The sequence below is a fragment of the Oncorhynchus tshawytscha genome, linkage group LG11 (assembly GCF_018296145.1).
Source record: "Oncorhynchus tshawytscha isolate Ot180627B linkage group LG11, Otsh_v2.0, whole genome shotgun sequence".
Classification (NCBI taxonomy): domain Eukaryota; kingdom Metazoa; phylum Chordata; class Actinopteri; order Salmoniformes; family Salmonidae; genus Oncorhynchus; species Oncorhynchus tshawytscha.
The window spans coordinates 321,824-336,833 of NC_056439.1; the positions used below are offsets into that span (position 1 = coordinate 321,824).

Genomic DNA, 15,010 nt, shown 5'->3' on the forward strand with positions numbered 1-15,010 from the left:
CCATTTGTGAGCGGTAAACAATGAAACTCACTTTATTTTCATCCCTCAACAAAGACAGACCAAAGAACCAGAACATTCTATAAAACCCATAGGCTCCAAAGCTGCCTGGACAATGAACTCCCGCCAACCATTCCCAGATATAGCTGTGACACAGTTTATGCCTTTACCAAGCATCTACAGTGCCTTGCGAAAGTATTCGGCCCCCTTGAACTTTGCGACCTTTTGCCACATTTCAGGCTTCAAACATAAAGATATAAAACTGTATTTTTTTGTGAAGAATCAACAACAAGTGGGACACAATCATGAAGTGGAACGACATTTATTGGATATTTCAAACTTTTTTAACAAATCAAAAACTGAAAAATTGGGCGTGCAAAATTATTCAGCCCCTTTACTTTCAGTGCAGCAAACTCTCTCCAGAAGTTCAGTGAGGATCTCTGAATGATCCAATGTTGACCTAAATGACTAATGATGATAAATACAATCCACCTGTGTGTAATCAAGTCTCCGTATAAATGCACCTGCACTGTGATAGTCTCAGAGGTCTGTTAAAAGCGCAGAGAGCATCATGAAGAACCAGGAACACACCAGGCAGGTCCGAGATACTGTTGTGAAGAAGTTTAAAGCCGGATTTGGATCAAAAATATTTCCCAAGCTTTAAACATCCCAAGGAGCACTGTGCAAGCGATAATATTGAAATGGAAGGAGTATCAGACCACTGCAAATCTACCAAGACCTGGCCGTCCCTCTAAACTTTCAGCTTATACAAGGAGAAGACTGATCAGAGATGCAGCCAAGAGGCCCAAGATCACTCTGGATGAACTGCAGAGATCTACAGCTGAGGTGGGAGACTCTGTCCATAGGACAACAATCAGTCGTATATTGCACAAATCTGGCCTTTATGGAAGAGTGGCAAGAAGAAAGCCATTTCTTAAAGATATCCATAAAAAGTGTCGTTTAAAGTTTGCCACAAGCCACCTGGGAGACACACCAAACATGTGGAAGAAGGTGCTCTGGTCAGATGAAACCAAAATTGAACTTTTTGGCAACAATGCAAAACGTTATGTTTGGCGTAAAAGCAACACAGCTCATCACCCTGAACACATCATCCTCACTGTCAAACATAGTCGTGGCAGCATCATGGTTTGGGCCTGCTTTTCTTCAGCAGGGACAGGGAAGATGGTTAAAATTGATGGGAAGATGGATGGAGCCAAATACAGGACCATTCTGGAAGAAAACCTGATGGAGTCTGCAAAAGACCTGAGACTGGGACGGAGATTTGTCTTCCAACAAGACAATGATCCAAAACATAAAGCAAAATCTACAATGGAATGGTTAAAAAATAAACATATCCAGGTGTTAGAATGGCCAAGTCAAAGTCCAGACCTGAATCCAATCGAGAATCTGTGGAAAGAACTGAAAACTGCTGTTCACAAATTCTCTCCATCCAACCTCACTGAGCTCGAGCTGTTTTGCAAGGAGGAATGGGAAAAAATCTCTCGATGTGCAAAACTGATAGACATACCACAAGCGACTTACAACTGTAATCGCAGCAAAAGGTGGCGCTACAAAGTATTAACTTAAGGGGGCTGAATCATTTTGCACGCCCAATTTTTTCAGTTTTTGATTTGTCAAAAAAGTTTGAAATATCCAATAAATGTCGTTCCACTTCATGATTGTGTCCCACTTGTTGTTGATTCTTCACAAAAAAATACAGTTTTAAATCTTTATGTTTGAAGCCTGAAATGTGGCAAAAGGTCGCAAAGTTCAAGGGGGCCGAATACTTTAGCAGGGCACTGTATAACATATCTTTATATCAAGGCGTTAGCTTGTGTGGCCACGAACGATTCGACATTCATTTTTAACAGAACTCTACCACTTGGGATACGCGACTGACTGCTTGACATGACCAGTGTCTAACCGAGTCTTACACGGTGAAGGTATTGTAGAGTTTGAACAGTGTTGGGGCTCACATAGGTGTAGTCTTCCATCAATATTACATGAAGACCTCAGAAGGAACTAGCTTGCATCGTTTAGATCCCAGGCTTCAGGGGTTGTTGCTAACTTGCTATATTTTTTACAGAACAGTTGGATTCTAACTACTCTACAGTACCTGAGGCTCAGGAAGAGTGAAACAAACCTGAGTGAAGTCCAGTTGGAGTTCTCTTTTTCAACTAACAGTTTATATACTTTTTTGTTCTCACGTGTAGCTGTGAAATACATGTTGTGATATCGGCAGTATGACAGCATAGAATCCCTACAATGGATATGATATAGCCACAAGTCAGAAGCATAGAGGGACTGAATGTATCCCATGTGTACTGTAGGTGTATGTAGCTGTGAGATACACATTTACATAAGCTAGTTGACCATGTGGCATCTGTAATCCACTTCATAAACTGGGTGGTTCAAGCCCCGAATGATGATTGGCTTGAAAGCCGTGGCATATCAGAACGTACACCACGGGTATGACAAAACATGTATTGGTACTGTTGTAGTTACATTGGTAAGCAGTTCACAATAGCAATAAGGTACCTTGGGGGTTGGTGGTATATTGCCAATATGCTAAGGGCTGTATCTTGTCACTCTGCGTTCCGTCGTGCTTAAGAACAGCCCGTAGCTGTGGTAAATTGGCCATATACAACACCCCCCGGGCCTTATTGCTTAAATAGAATCCATACAATAGCTATGATGTCGCTGTTCCATATCTTTCTGTTCCCTCTGGTTCCAGTGCTCCAGGTAGTGCCGTCACAGTGCTGTAGTGGTAGGTAGTGTATAGAATCCATACAACAGCTATGGCATCATCATGGAGTAAGTAACCCATAGCCTTAAAACTTCTTAGGGCTGAGATCCCATTAACGGGATCGATATGACAATAGCCAGCGAAAGTGCAGGGCGCCAAATTCAAACAACAGAAATCTCATAATTAAAATTCCTCAAACATACAAGTATCTTATACCATTTTAAATGTAACCTTGTTGTTAATCCCACCACAGTGTCCGATTTCAAATAGGCTTTACAGCGAAAGCACGACAAACGATTATGTTAGGACAGAGCCAAGTCACAGAAAAACACAGGCATTTTTCCAGCCAAAGAGGAGTCACAAAAATCAGAAATAGAGATAGAATTAATCACTAACCTTTGATGATCTTCATCAGATGACACTCATAGGACTTCATGTTACACAATACATGTATGTTTTGTTTGATAATGTTCATATTTATCTAAAAAAAATCTCAGTATACATTGGCGCGTTATGTTCAGTAGTTCCAAAAACATCCGGTGATTTTGCAGAGAGCCACAACAATTTACAGAAATACTTATTATAAATGTTGATGAAAATACAAGTGTTATACATGGAACTTGAGATAAACGTCTCCTTAATGCAACCGCTGTGTCAGATTTAAAAAAAATCTTTACGGAAAAGCAAACCATGCAATAATCTGAGTACGGTGCTCAGAGACCCAACAAGCCAAAAAGATATCCGCCATATTGTGCTGTCAACAGAAGTCAGAAATAACATTATAAATATTCACTTACCTTTGATGATCAGAATGCACTCCCAGGAATCCCAGTTCCACAATAAATGTTTGTTTTGTTCAATAATGTCCATCATTTATGTCCAAATAGCTACTTTTGTTAGCGCGTTTTGTAAACAAATCCAAAGTCACGAAACGCGTTCACTAGGAGCAGACGAAATTTCAAAAAGTTCTGTTACAGTCCGTAGAAACATGTCAAACGATGTATAGAATCAATCTTTAGGATGTTTTTAACATAAATCCTCAATAATGTTCCAACTGGAGAATTCCTTTGTACGTGAGCTACCTCTCACATGAACGAGCGTCACGAGCGTCACGAGCTTGTGGCACTCTGCCAGACCACAGACTTAAAGAGCCCCTCCTTCACAGTAGAAGCCTCAAACAAGTTTCTAAAGATGGTTGACATCTAGTGGAAGCCTTAGGAAGTGCAACATGACCAATATCCCACTGTCTTCAATAGGGAATTAGTTGAAAATCAACCAACCTCAGATTTCCCACTTCCTGGTTGGATTTTTTTTCTCAGGTTTTTGCCTGCCATATGAGTTCTGTTATACTCACAGACATCATTCAAACAGTTTTAGAAACTTCAGAGTGTTTCCTATCCAATAATGCTAATAATATGCATATATTAGTAACTGGGACTGAGTAGCAGGCAGTTTACTCTGGGCACCTTATTCATCCAAGCTACTCAATACTGCCCCAAGCCATAAGAAGTTAGCAAATTAATCCTTCATAGCCAGTATCCAAGGCAAGCCTAAAGTGTTTCATATTGGAGAACCCATTAGATGATTTGAAGGCTGTTTGAAAGGGTTCCGAACCAGAAGACCCAGACCGACCAACATTCAGAATTCCATGTCTAGAGCTATCCCCATTCTCATTGATCTCTGGGTATGTATTCCCATGGGAAGATCACCAAAGGCCTCGCTCTTGCTTTCAGATCTCCTTTGACCCAGTTCATGCCACACAGACAGAACTCAATGTGAAGGCCTGTGACTTCACTTCAAATGCGTAACAACATGATAGATTACCCATACTTAAGGCCTCCCAACTTCTGTTCTCTACCGCCCTGCAAGTGTTTGCAGCGCAGCTAGATTAACAAAACCACACACAAAAGAATGACCTTTGGCACGCACAGCAAAGAAAACAACAATTTGAGGCATTGCCCATTCTCCCCACACACACTCCTTACCCAGCACACACTCTCCCCATACACACCCTCCCCCCTCAGCGGTTTACTTACATTGTCGCGGGCCTTGTCTCTCACATCGTAGACAGTGAGCTTGACTAGCGTCTCTGGGCTGGCAGGGTACTCCGGAGGGAAGGTCACCCCTGTCAGGAACAACGGGTCTCTGCTACCCTGAGAGAGGATGAGAAGGAACATGAGAGAGAGCGTGAGAGAGAGGGAGAAATAATATCACATTTGAAATGTCTTTATTCTTTTGGAACGTTTGTAAGTGTAATGTTCACTGCTCATTTTTTATTGTTTATTTCACTTTTGTTTATGATCTATTTCCCTTGCTTTGGCAATGTAAACATATGTTTCCCATGCCAATAAAGTACATGAATTGAAATTGAGAAGGAGAGTGTGTGGGTGGAGGGGAGAGGTGGAGAGAGAGAGAAAGGGATGAGTGAGCCAACAGCTGTGCTCAGTCTGCTTCCCTACTGCTCCTGGGTGTTAGCGCAATAAATGGAAGTCTATGGGTAGACTTCTCATAGACTTACAGTCTTTGCGCTACCGCTAGTTAGCATTGGTTGGCTAAACATCCTGTAATTTCCTTCCTACTGGACACAAAGACATACAAATGGTATCCACAAGTTCATCTGACTCTGGGGAAGTAGATAACGGGCCTTATTGCCAAAATCCCGAAGTATCCCTTTAACTTAACCATTCAGAATGAATGCCTAAACTTAACCATGAAGTTGTTTTTTGTTTAAAGCCAATCAACTTAACGATTCTGGAGTGAATGCCAAAGAAATGTGGAATTTTAAGGGCTTGGACATCTGATTCGGCAATGAGACTGTGAGAGCTTGTTGCCATAGAGGGCTGGTACTGTACACAGACACATGGATGCATGACCTCCGCTAGCCTAAACACACAAACACACCCAGGTTTCCACAAGACCCCAAGCACCATAGCCCCCCCTATAGGGCCCCAGGCCCGGCCAGGAGAGAGGCCTATGGAGCCTACTGTGACCTGGTATAATGTGTACCCTGACTGGGTCTGTATATACTCTGGTGTAGTGAAGCTTTGCGTGTTCAAAGCAAACTGGTGTTTACATCAGGGGCTCCCCTTTTCCTGTTGCCCTGCCCTGATGGGTGGCTCTGGAACGCAGGCCCCCCGGGACAGGCTGGACACACAGTCAGTACCCACACACATTGACGCACACGGACACACACACACACACTCAGAAAGCACACACTCAGAAAGCACACACTCAGCCCTGGTGCATCCCGTAAACACCCTAACGATAATCTGTCGACATGAAAAACGTCTCCACTGTCTCCAGTACTGCATTCCGCCGTAGCAACGGTCGTCGGCTAGGAAAACCCAAATCGCTCAGATTAGTCACCTCAACAAAGGATCGATAGAAGCCTCCAGTCTGTTTACATGTCCCTTTATTGACTAGGAGGACATCCTTATCCAAGGTGACTAACAACTAACACATCTTAGCCTAACACAGTAAGCCCATTGATACAGTAGGGGAGTACTGGAGGGATATAGACTGTGGAAGGACCTGTGGTTACAGAACGGCAGCCAAGACACGAGGCTACCCCAGGACAACCACGTGTTACACACCTCTGCAAACACACACACACAGACACACCTCACTCCTCATGAGCCAACCTCTGCACAAACCCCTCTGCTCCCTTCTCCTCCATAGTCTACTAGATGTTTTCACCCCCTGTATTAACACCAAGCAGTGGGAAAGAGAAAACAACACTAATCCATTGGAGAGTTCTCTACTGCCATGCTCTCAGTATACAGTGTTGCTCAGTACTGCCACCCAGATACCATGCTACCATGCTCTCAGTATACAGTGTTGCTCAGTACTGCCACCCAGATACCATGCTACCATGCTCTCAGTATACAGTGTTGCTCAGTACTGCCACCCAGATACCATGCTACCATGCTCTCAGTATACAGTGTTGCTCAGTACTGCCACCCAGATACCATGCTACCATGCTCTCAGTATACAGTGTTGCCCAGTACTGCCACCCAGATACCATGCTACCATGCTCTCAGTATACAGTGTTGCTCAGTACTGCCACCCAGATACCATGCTACCATGCCATGCTCAGTATACAGTGTTGCTCAGTACTGCCACCCAGATACCATGCTACCATGCTCTCAGTATACAGTGTTGCTCAGTACTGCCACCCAGATACCATGCTACCATGCTCTCAGTATACAGTGTTGCTCAGTACTGCCACCCAGATACCATGCTACCATGCTCTCAGTATACAGTGTTGCTCAGTACTGCCACCCAGATACCATGCTACCATGCTCTCAGTATACAGTGTTGCCCAGTACTGCCACCCAGATACCATGCTACCATGCTCTCAGTATACAGTGTTGCTCAGTACTGCCACCCAGATACCATGCTACCATGCTCTCAGTATACAGTGTTGCCCAGTACTGCCACCCAGATACCATGCTACCATGCTCTCAGTATACAGTGTTGCTCAGTACTGCCACCCAGATACCATGCTACCATGCTCTCATGTATACAGTGTTGCTCAGTACTGCCACCCAGATACCATGCTACCATGCTCTCAGTATACAGTGTTGCTCAGTACTGCCACCCAGATACCATGCTACCATGCTCTCAGTATACAGTGTTGCCCAGTACTGCCACCCAGATACCATGCTACCATGCTCTCAGTATACAGTGTTGCTCAGTACTGCCACCCAGATACCATGCTACCATGCTCTCAGTATACAGTGTTGCTCAGTACTGCCACCCAGATACCATGCTACCATGCTCTCAGTATACAGTGTTGCTCAGTACTGCCACCCAGATACCATGCTACCATGCTCTCAGTATACAGTGTTGCTCAGTACTGCCACCCAGATACCATGCTACCATGCTCTCAGTATACAGTGTTGCCCAGTACTGCCACCCAGATACCATGCTACGAGGGGCATATGGGCATTCTGTAGCAGCACATTCACACACAATCTGGTACAGCCAGCAAAACAAGGGGAAATCAAAGACTCGCTGAGTGCTCACATGCGCGCACACACACACACACACACACACACCTCAAATTCCCTCGACAAGACATTCTGAACTGAATAGCCTTCTTTCATACTTACCAGCATGTTTGGCAACTCCATCTACAGCCAAATTCACACAGCGGTACAAACAGGTAGAGTGGAGGAGCAGCAGTAGTACTTCAGAGAGAAGTAGTTAGACAGTCAGTCAATGGGCCAGCCAGTTAGGCAGTATGTCTACAGCAGTAGGGGAGACAGCTGCGTATATAGACAGCGACGCCCCTCTCGGTGCCTTTGGGTTACAGACCTCCAAGGAATGGGCGAGGCATTACACTATTAGTGTGTGTGTATGTGTGGAGGGGGAGTATTGTCCCATGGCAGGAGTCTCTCTCAGACAGTTGGCTCTCACCCATTCCCTTGACCCTCATCATATTTACACACACACACCACACACACACCTCGCTTCACTAGCATGACATGAAAGGCTTGTTTTATCCTACTGGGAACTTGGCCCCACAGTGTGCCATCAAATCCCTTTTTTGAGAAGGCCACTCCTGGGCCCTTGGCGGTAATGGCTTTCAGAATAAGATTTTTCCATAGACAAACAGATTACCGTGGGGCCTAAATGTCACCCTCTCGTCCTGTCGGTCTCCTCTCTCAGAGGTACAGTATATAACCCACACCACTCTGGATGCTTAGAGACGGTGAGAGGGGATCTCCAATAGCATTTTAGCAGTGTTTACACTTGAGCCCAACATGTCTGATAGAACTGATTGATAGGACAGATTGATAGGACAGATTGATAGGACAGATTGCTTTGAAGTCTGTTGATATCTACTGCTTATATTTATATTTGTTTATTTAACTTTATGCCCAACGTTTCAAACAAAAATAATTCAAATGAAAAAAAAGGGGTCTCTGTCATATAGGCTTCACACTGCCCCAAGATGGACTGTTTAGGATAAGGAAACACCTGCTCTGCAAGGCTTCAATAACACCCTGAACACATGTGTGGGGGTGAGAGAGGGGGGGAGGCAGCAGGTCACCAGTCTCCAGGCATAGCGGGAGCTGCCAGTCTGTCTCCAGGCATAGCGGGAGCTGCCAGTCTGTCTCCAGGCATAGCGGGAGCTGCCAGTCTGTCTCCAGGCATAGCGGGAGCTGCCCAGTCTGTCTCCAGGCATAGCGGGAGCTGCCCAGTCTGTCTCCAGGCATAGCGGGAGCTGCCAGTCTGTCTCCAGGCATAGCGGGAGCTGCCAGTCTGTCTCCAGGCATAGCCGGAGCTGCCAGTCTGTCTCCAGGCATAGCGGGAGCTGCCAGTCTGTCTCCAGGCATAGCGGGAGCTGCCCAGTCTGTCTCCAGGCATAGCGGGAGCTGCCCAGTCTGTCTCCAGGCATAGCGGGAGCTGCCCAGTCTGTCTCCAGGCATAGCGGGAGCTGCCAGTCTGTCTCCAGGCATAGCCGGAGCTGCCAGTCTGTCTCCAGGCATAGCCGGAGCTGCCAGTCTGTCTCCAGGCATAGCCGGAGCTGCCAGTCTGTCTCCAGGCATAGCCGGAGCTGCCAGTCTGTCTCCAGGCATAGCCGGGAGCTGCCAGTCTGTCTCCAGGCATAGCCGGGCTGCCAGTCTGTCTCCAGGCATAGCCGGAGCTGCCAGTCTGTCTCCAGGCATATTCACTGCCAGTCTGTCTCCAGGCATACATGCCAGTCTGTCTCCAGGCATAGCGGGAGCTGCCAGTCTGTCTCCAGGCATAGCGGGAGCTGCCAGTCTGGTAAGACCCAGCTGTTGGACACCAGGGCCTCTGGGAACAATACACGGCAGCTGGCCTGTCTCTGACATATTCACACTTCATACACAGACATGAGTGTGAGCATGCACACACACACACACACACACACACACACACACACACACACACACACACACACACACACACATACACACAACCACAGGGCATTTCCCCTTTAAACCAGAGAGGTCAATGAAGGAACAGCTGCAGCAGTGAGGAATGATGGACAGACAGACAGAGCTCAATTAAACAATGTAGTATAGGGACTCCCTATGGCTGGCCACACACACACACACACACACACACACACACACACACACACACACACCCACACACCCACACACGCACACACGCACACACGCACACACACACAGGGCCTTTCCCCTTTAAACCAGAGAGGTCAATGAAGGAACAGCTGCAGCAGTGAGGAATGATGGACAGACAGACAGAGCTCAATTAAAAAATGTAGTATAGGGACTCCCTATGGCTGGCCACACAGACACTCTATACGGTGTACTGCCTGTTTAGTGTTGTTGTTGAGTCTCTTACTGTAAAACCATTCCTGGTGCTATTTGTTCTTGTCTGTTATCCTTTGAAAATAAATTCAGTGGGGCAAAAAAGTATTTAGTCAGCCACCAATTGTGCAAGTTCTCCCACTTAAAAAGATGAGAGAGGCCTGTAATTTTCATCATAGGTACACTTCAACTGTGACAGACAAAATGAGAGAAAAAAAATCCAGAAAATCACATTGTAGGATTTGTAATGAATTTATTTGCAAATTATGGTGGAAAATAAGTATTTGGTCACCTACAAACATTTTGAGTGAAAATCTCCTTCCATCAGCAAGGGCATTGAAGATGAAACGTGGCTGGTTCTTTCAGCATGACAATGATCCCAAACACACCGTCCGGGCAACGAAGGAGTGGCTTCGCAATCATTTCAAGGTCCTGGAGTGGCCTAGCCAGTCTCCAGATCTCAACCCCAAAGAAAATCTTCGGAGGGAGTTGAAAGTCCATGTTGCCCAGCAACAGCCCCAAAACATCACTGCTCTAGAGGAGATCTGCATGGAGGAATGGGCCAAAATACCAGCAACAGTGTGTGAAAACCTTGTGAAGACTTACAGAAAACGTTTGACCTCTGTCATTGCCAACAAAGGGTATATAACAAAGTATTGAGATAAACTTTTGTTATTGACCAAATACTTATTTTCCACCATAATTTGCAAATAAATTCATTAAAAATCCTACAATGTGATTTTCTGGATTTTTTTCCCTCATTTTGTCTGTCATAGTTGAAGTGTGCCTATGATGAAAATTACAGGCCTCTCTCATCTTTTTAAGTGGGAGAACTTGCACAATTGGTGGCTGACTAAATACTTTTTTGCCCCACTGTACAAGTTGATCCCCCCAAAAATCCCTATTTGTGTTCAGTGATACGTAATGAATTAGAGAGACTAGTCATTCCAATACATCGACCAGTCAGATACAGAAGTTACACTGTGTCTGGTTCAATATGTACAATACCATGCGACTATAAATCCAGAGACACGTCTACAGTATGATCAGAAGCGATCTCCACGGCTACATACATACAGTATCCATACGTACCCTCCTTTTGAGAAGCCGAAAGCAACAGTCCATGTTGTTCTCAGATCCCTCTCCAAAGCAAGAGTCACATTACAGCTCTGGAATCACACTAGTCCTGCAGCTGAGCCGTACTGTACTGCTAACTGCTGTACCACATCCTGTGTTTTCCACTTGGACCCAGACCCAGAGTGAGTGGAGGACGAGGACTCCTTTTAATTTCTATGGCGTTTCTACAGTAAGAGACGAAGGGACTGTCTTAAAAACAGTAAATCTTCCTGTTGCTTAATCAGCTAGATAAGAGAGAGATTAAACCCAGTCTTTGTGTTCTCTCACATGAGCCCTCAGTCTGTGACGGAGAGGAGAAGAAAGGGAAAGACGAGTGACTGATTTGTTGAGGTGTGTGTGTGTGTGTGTGTGTGTGTGTGTGTGTGTGTGCAATGGTGGAAAATGACTCAAGTAAAAGTGAAAGTCACCCATTAAAATAGTTTTAAAAGTGTTTGGTTTTAAATATACTTAAGTATCAAAAGTAAATGTAATTGCTAAAATATACTCAAGTATTAATTTTAAATAATTTCAAATTCCTTATATTAAGCAAACCAGACAGCACAATTTGTTTTTTTAATTTACAAATAGCCAGGGGCACACTCCAACACCATTTACATGATTTATTATTTTTTACTTAATTAAGTACTTTACACCAGTGTGTGTGTGTGTGTGTGTGTGTGTGTGTGTGTGTTCTAGGTGGGTATTCCAGCCCGGGACAGATGTTGCCGCCCCGAAAACACTTGTGCTCTTGTTGCCATGGTAATGACACTCCAGCTCTGATGGCAATAAAAGAGGCATGCCAGAGGTCGGAGGGCACTTCCGTGAGACTGTATGGAGCGCAGAGACTCAACACACACACAAACACACAGTGGGCACACGCAAACAGTCTGCTACTGCAGTTGACTGACTGACAGTCAGATTGAGACAGGTAGAGGGCTCTAACCACAAATCAGAGAGAAAGACAGAAAGATAACATGTTTCCCATGCCAATAAAGCCCTTGAATTGAGAGAGATAGAGAGAATGAGAAAGAGAGGGAGGGGTAGTGAGGGAACAAAAGAGAGCAAGCAAATGAGAGAGAGAAAGACTTAACAGGCTGACTACACCGCTCGCGTTAGAAATCTATATTATTCAATTATTGCACCCACACTGCTTGCGCGTGCCACCGAGCGTCTGCGTTGCCAAGGGCTAAAATAGAAGTCAGTTCTATTTCTGACACAGATCACACTGCAAGTCCTGCCTCTCCCATCTCCTCATTGGTTTATAGAAGCAGGTACCCACAAGCCATCTCCTCATTGGTTATACCCACGTGGGTGACTGAAGACGTACGAGGTCAGTGGCGGTAATGCATCTAATTTATGAAAGTTGCCAATCGCAATATGAAGTAAAGAGAAGAAAAAGCCTGGACGGATGAGAGATGACTAGATTCAATTTGGTTGACCGTTTTATGTGTGGATTAATTGATGGAGTAGAGGACCTCGTGCATTTCAGGTAAAATACCTCAATGTTTATATCCCAGGACGAATTAACTATCAACAACACGCTAGCTAAATAGGACAAATTAGCTAGCAAGTGCAAGCTAGCTAGCTAAATTGCCATAAATGTTTACTGCTTTTTGGCCTGTCCCCAAATTAATATAATTGGTTCAGAGTTTGTTTTGATATTTTAACCTCCGTGTCGTGATCACATTTGGTGTGGGGGGGACAAAATACATTTATGCACGATGGCGCATGCACGCACCCGGTTTGGGTTCCATGTTAACCACAACAGCAATAGCAACTATCAACTTAGACCCAGTGAACCAGAGCGACCCTTTAACAGTAAAAATAACAATCACCGGCAGAGAAAGGGAGTGAGATACCAAAGGAGTGTGTGTGAGAGAAAGAGGGAGTGAGGAGGGAGGGGAGGTAGCTGCATTAAGTGGCTTGTGAAAGGGTGTGTGTGTATATATGTGTCAGTGCATATGCGTGTGTGTATATGTGTCAGTGCATATGCGTGTGTGTGTGTATATGTGTCAGTGCATATGCGTGTGCCTTACCTCTACTATCTCTGTGCAGGCGTGGGAGACCAGGTATTGTTCCCGGGGGTCGATGACAGCAACCTGGACTAGAGCATTGGGCTTCCTGTCGCTGCCAGAGCCAATCAGATCCCTGCACTCTGGAGAAGGGGAGAACACACACATACACACATAGACAGAGAGAGAGAGAGAAAGAGTGGGGAGGAGAGAGAAAGATGGAGCAGAGAGAGAGAGTTGATGAAAGGGGGAGGGCAGAGAGAGAGGACAGTCAGTATAGTACATTCCCTGAGTAAAACCCCAACATCAAACAACACAAGGTTGAATAGAAAGGACAAAAGGGAAAGGGAAAAGAGAGGAAGGAGGAGGGAAATCACCACGACCCCACCATTCCCAGGGCATGAGGTGAGATTGATGGAAGGATTTTTTAAAAACTATTTCTTAGGGAGGTATCCTCACTGTACAGGAAATGGGAAGTCATATGTCCTTACTTCTGGAAAGCAGCTCGTCTCCTGAGACCCAGTCGTCAAACTAACATGGCTGCCAGTCAAAGTCTTCTCTCTTCCTTCTTCCCTCAGCTGAGTGAGTGTGCTGAGGACTGTCCGTTTTATTAGGATTTAATGTTTGTCAGTGAAACCCCTGGTCAGTCCCTAGTTCCTCCAGGCTTCCTGTTTGACAGGAAGACGAGGGGAGGCGAGGGGATGGGGGGAGGCTAGGCCATCATAGGAAACCAACACTTCCTGTCCAGGAATGGTCCCTCCCTTTCTGTCTCAGTATGAGGCTGTGGTCACCAGAATTTAATGTAAAGTGATATTGGACGATACATGTAGATATTGAAGTAACCACAAAGAGCCATATGCTGTCACTGAATGGTTGAAAATCTGAGGGGTGTAATATCTGACTACAGTGCTCTAGGACTACTAAACAGGGTAGAATATCTGACGACAGTGCTCTAGGACTACTAGACAGGGTAGAATATCTGACTACAGTGCTCTAGGACTACTAAACAGGGTAGAATGTCTGACTAAAGTGCTCTAAGACTACTAGACAGGGTGTAATATCTAACTACAGTGCTCTAGGACTACTAGACAGGGTGTAATATCTGACTACAGTGCTCTAAAACTACTAGACAGGGTGTAATATCTGACTACAGTGCTCTAGGACTACTAAACAGGGTGTAATATCTGACTACAGTGCTCTAGGACTACTAAACAGGGTGTAATATCTGACTACAGCGCTCTAGGACTACTAGACAGGGTGTAATATCTGACTACAGTGCTCTAGGACTACTAGACAGGGTGTAATATCTGACTACAGTGCTCTAGGACTACTAGACAGGGTGTAATATCTGACTACAGTGCTCTAGGACTACTAGACAGGGTGTAATATCTGACTACTAGACAGGGTGTAATATCTGACTACAGTGCTCTAGGACAATAGACAGGGTGTAATATCTGACTACAGTGCTCTAGGACAATAGACAGGGTGTAATATCTGACTACAGTGCTCTAAGACTACAGGTTGAGACATCTGAATCAGGACATTGGACCATGTCCAAATGGTGCACTTTATCCAACTAGCAACATTCTGGCAGACAAACAAGAATTGATCCGCTCTGCAAATGCGTTGTCACTATAGCACATTATTTAGTGAAATCGTAACCCCGAGTAACATTACTCAATAGAACAAAAATCCATTAAAGCAGCAAAATATGACAGAAGGTTGTTCTTTTTATGTGTAATTCTCCCTCGGAGGGTCGATTTTACAGAATAAGCAACTGTACGGGCACAGAAAATAAAAAGGCTACAACAAGGGAGAATTGAAGAAGA

At 44.9% G+C, this 15,010-nt stretch overlaps 1 protein-coding gene across 10 annotated transcripts in view; it reads right to left on the minus strand.

Moving 5' to 3' along the window:
- Nucleotides 1–15,010, minus strand: part of LOC112234711 (type II inositol 3,4-bisphosphate 4-phosphatase) — a 266,070-nt gene that overhangs the window by 208,305 nt on the left and 42,755 nt on the right. For 7 of the 10 annotated variants that reach the window (XR_006084508.1, XR_006084506.1, XR_006084507.1 and 4 more), the window contains exons 3-4: nt 13,206–13,324; nt 4,780–4,896 (exon numbers count right to left, since the gene is read on the minus strand). Coding sequence is in view for 7 of the 10 variants with exons in the window: in XM_042329620.1 (XP_042185554.1) it covers nt 4,780–4,896; nt 13,206–13,324 (236 nt within the window). In the remaining 3 variants the exon portion in view is untranslated. Of the gene's footprint in view, nt 1–4,779; nt 4,897–7,857; nt 8,005–11,145; nt 11,476–13,205; nt 13,325–13,672; nt 13,794–15,010 lie in introns of those variants that run through there. The other 3 variants (XM_042329622.1, XM_042329623.1, XM_042329624.1) reach the window with 3 other exon arrangements.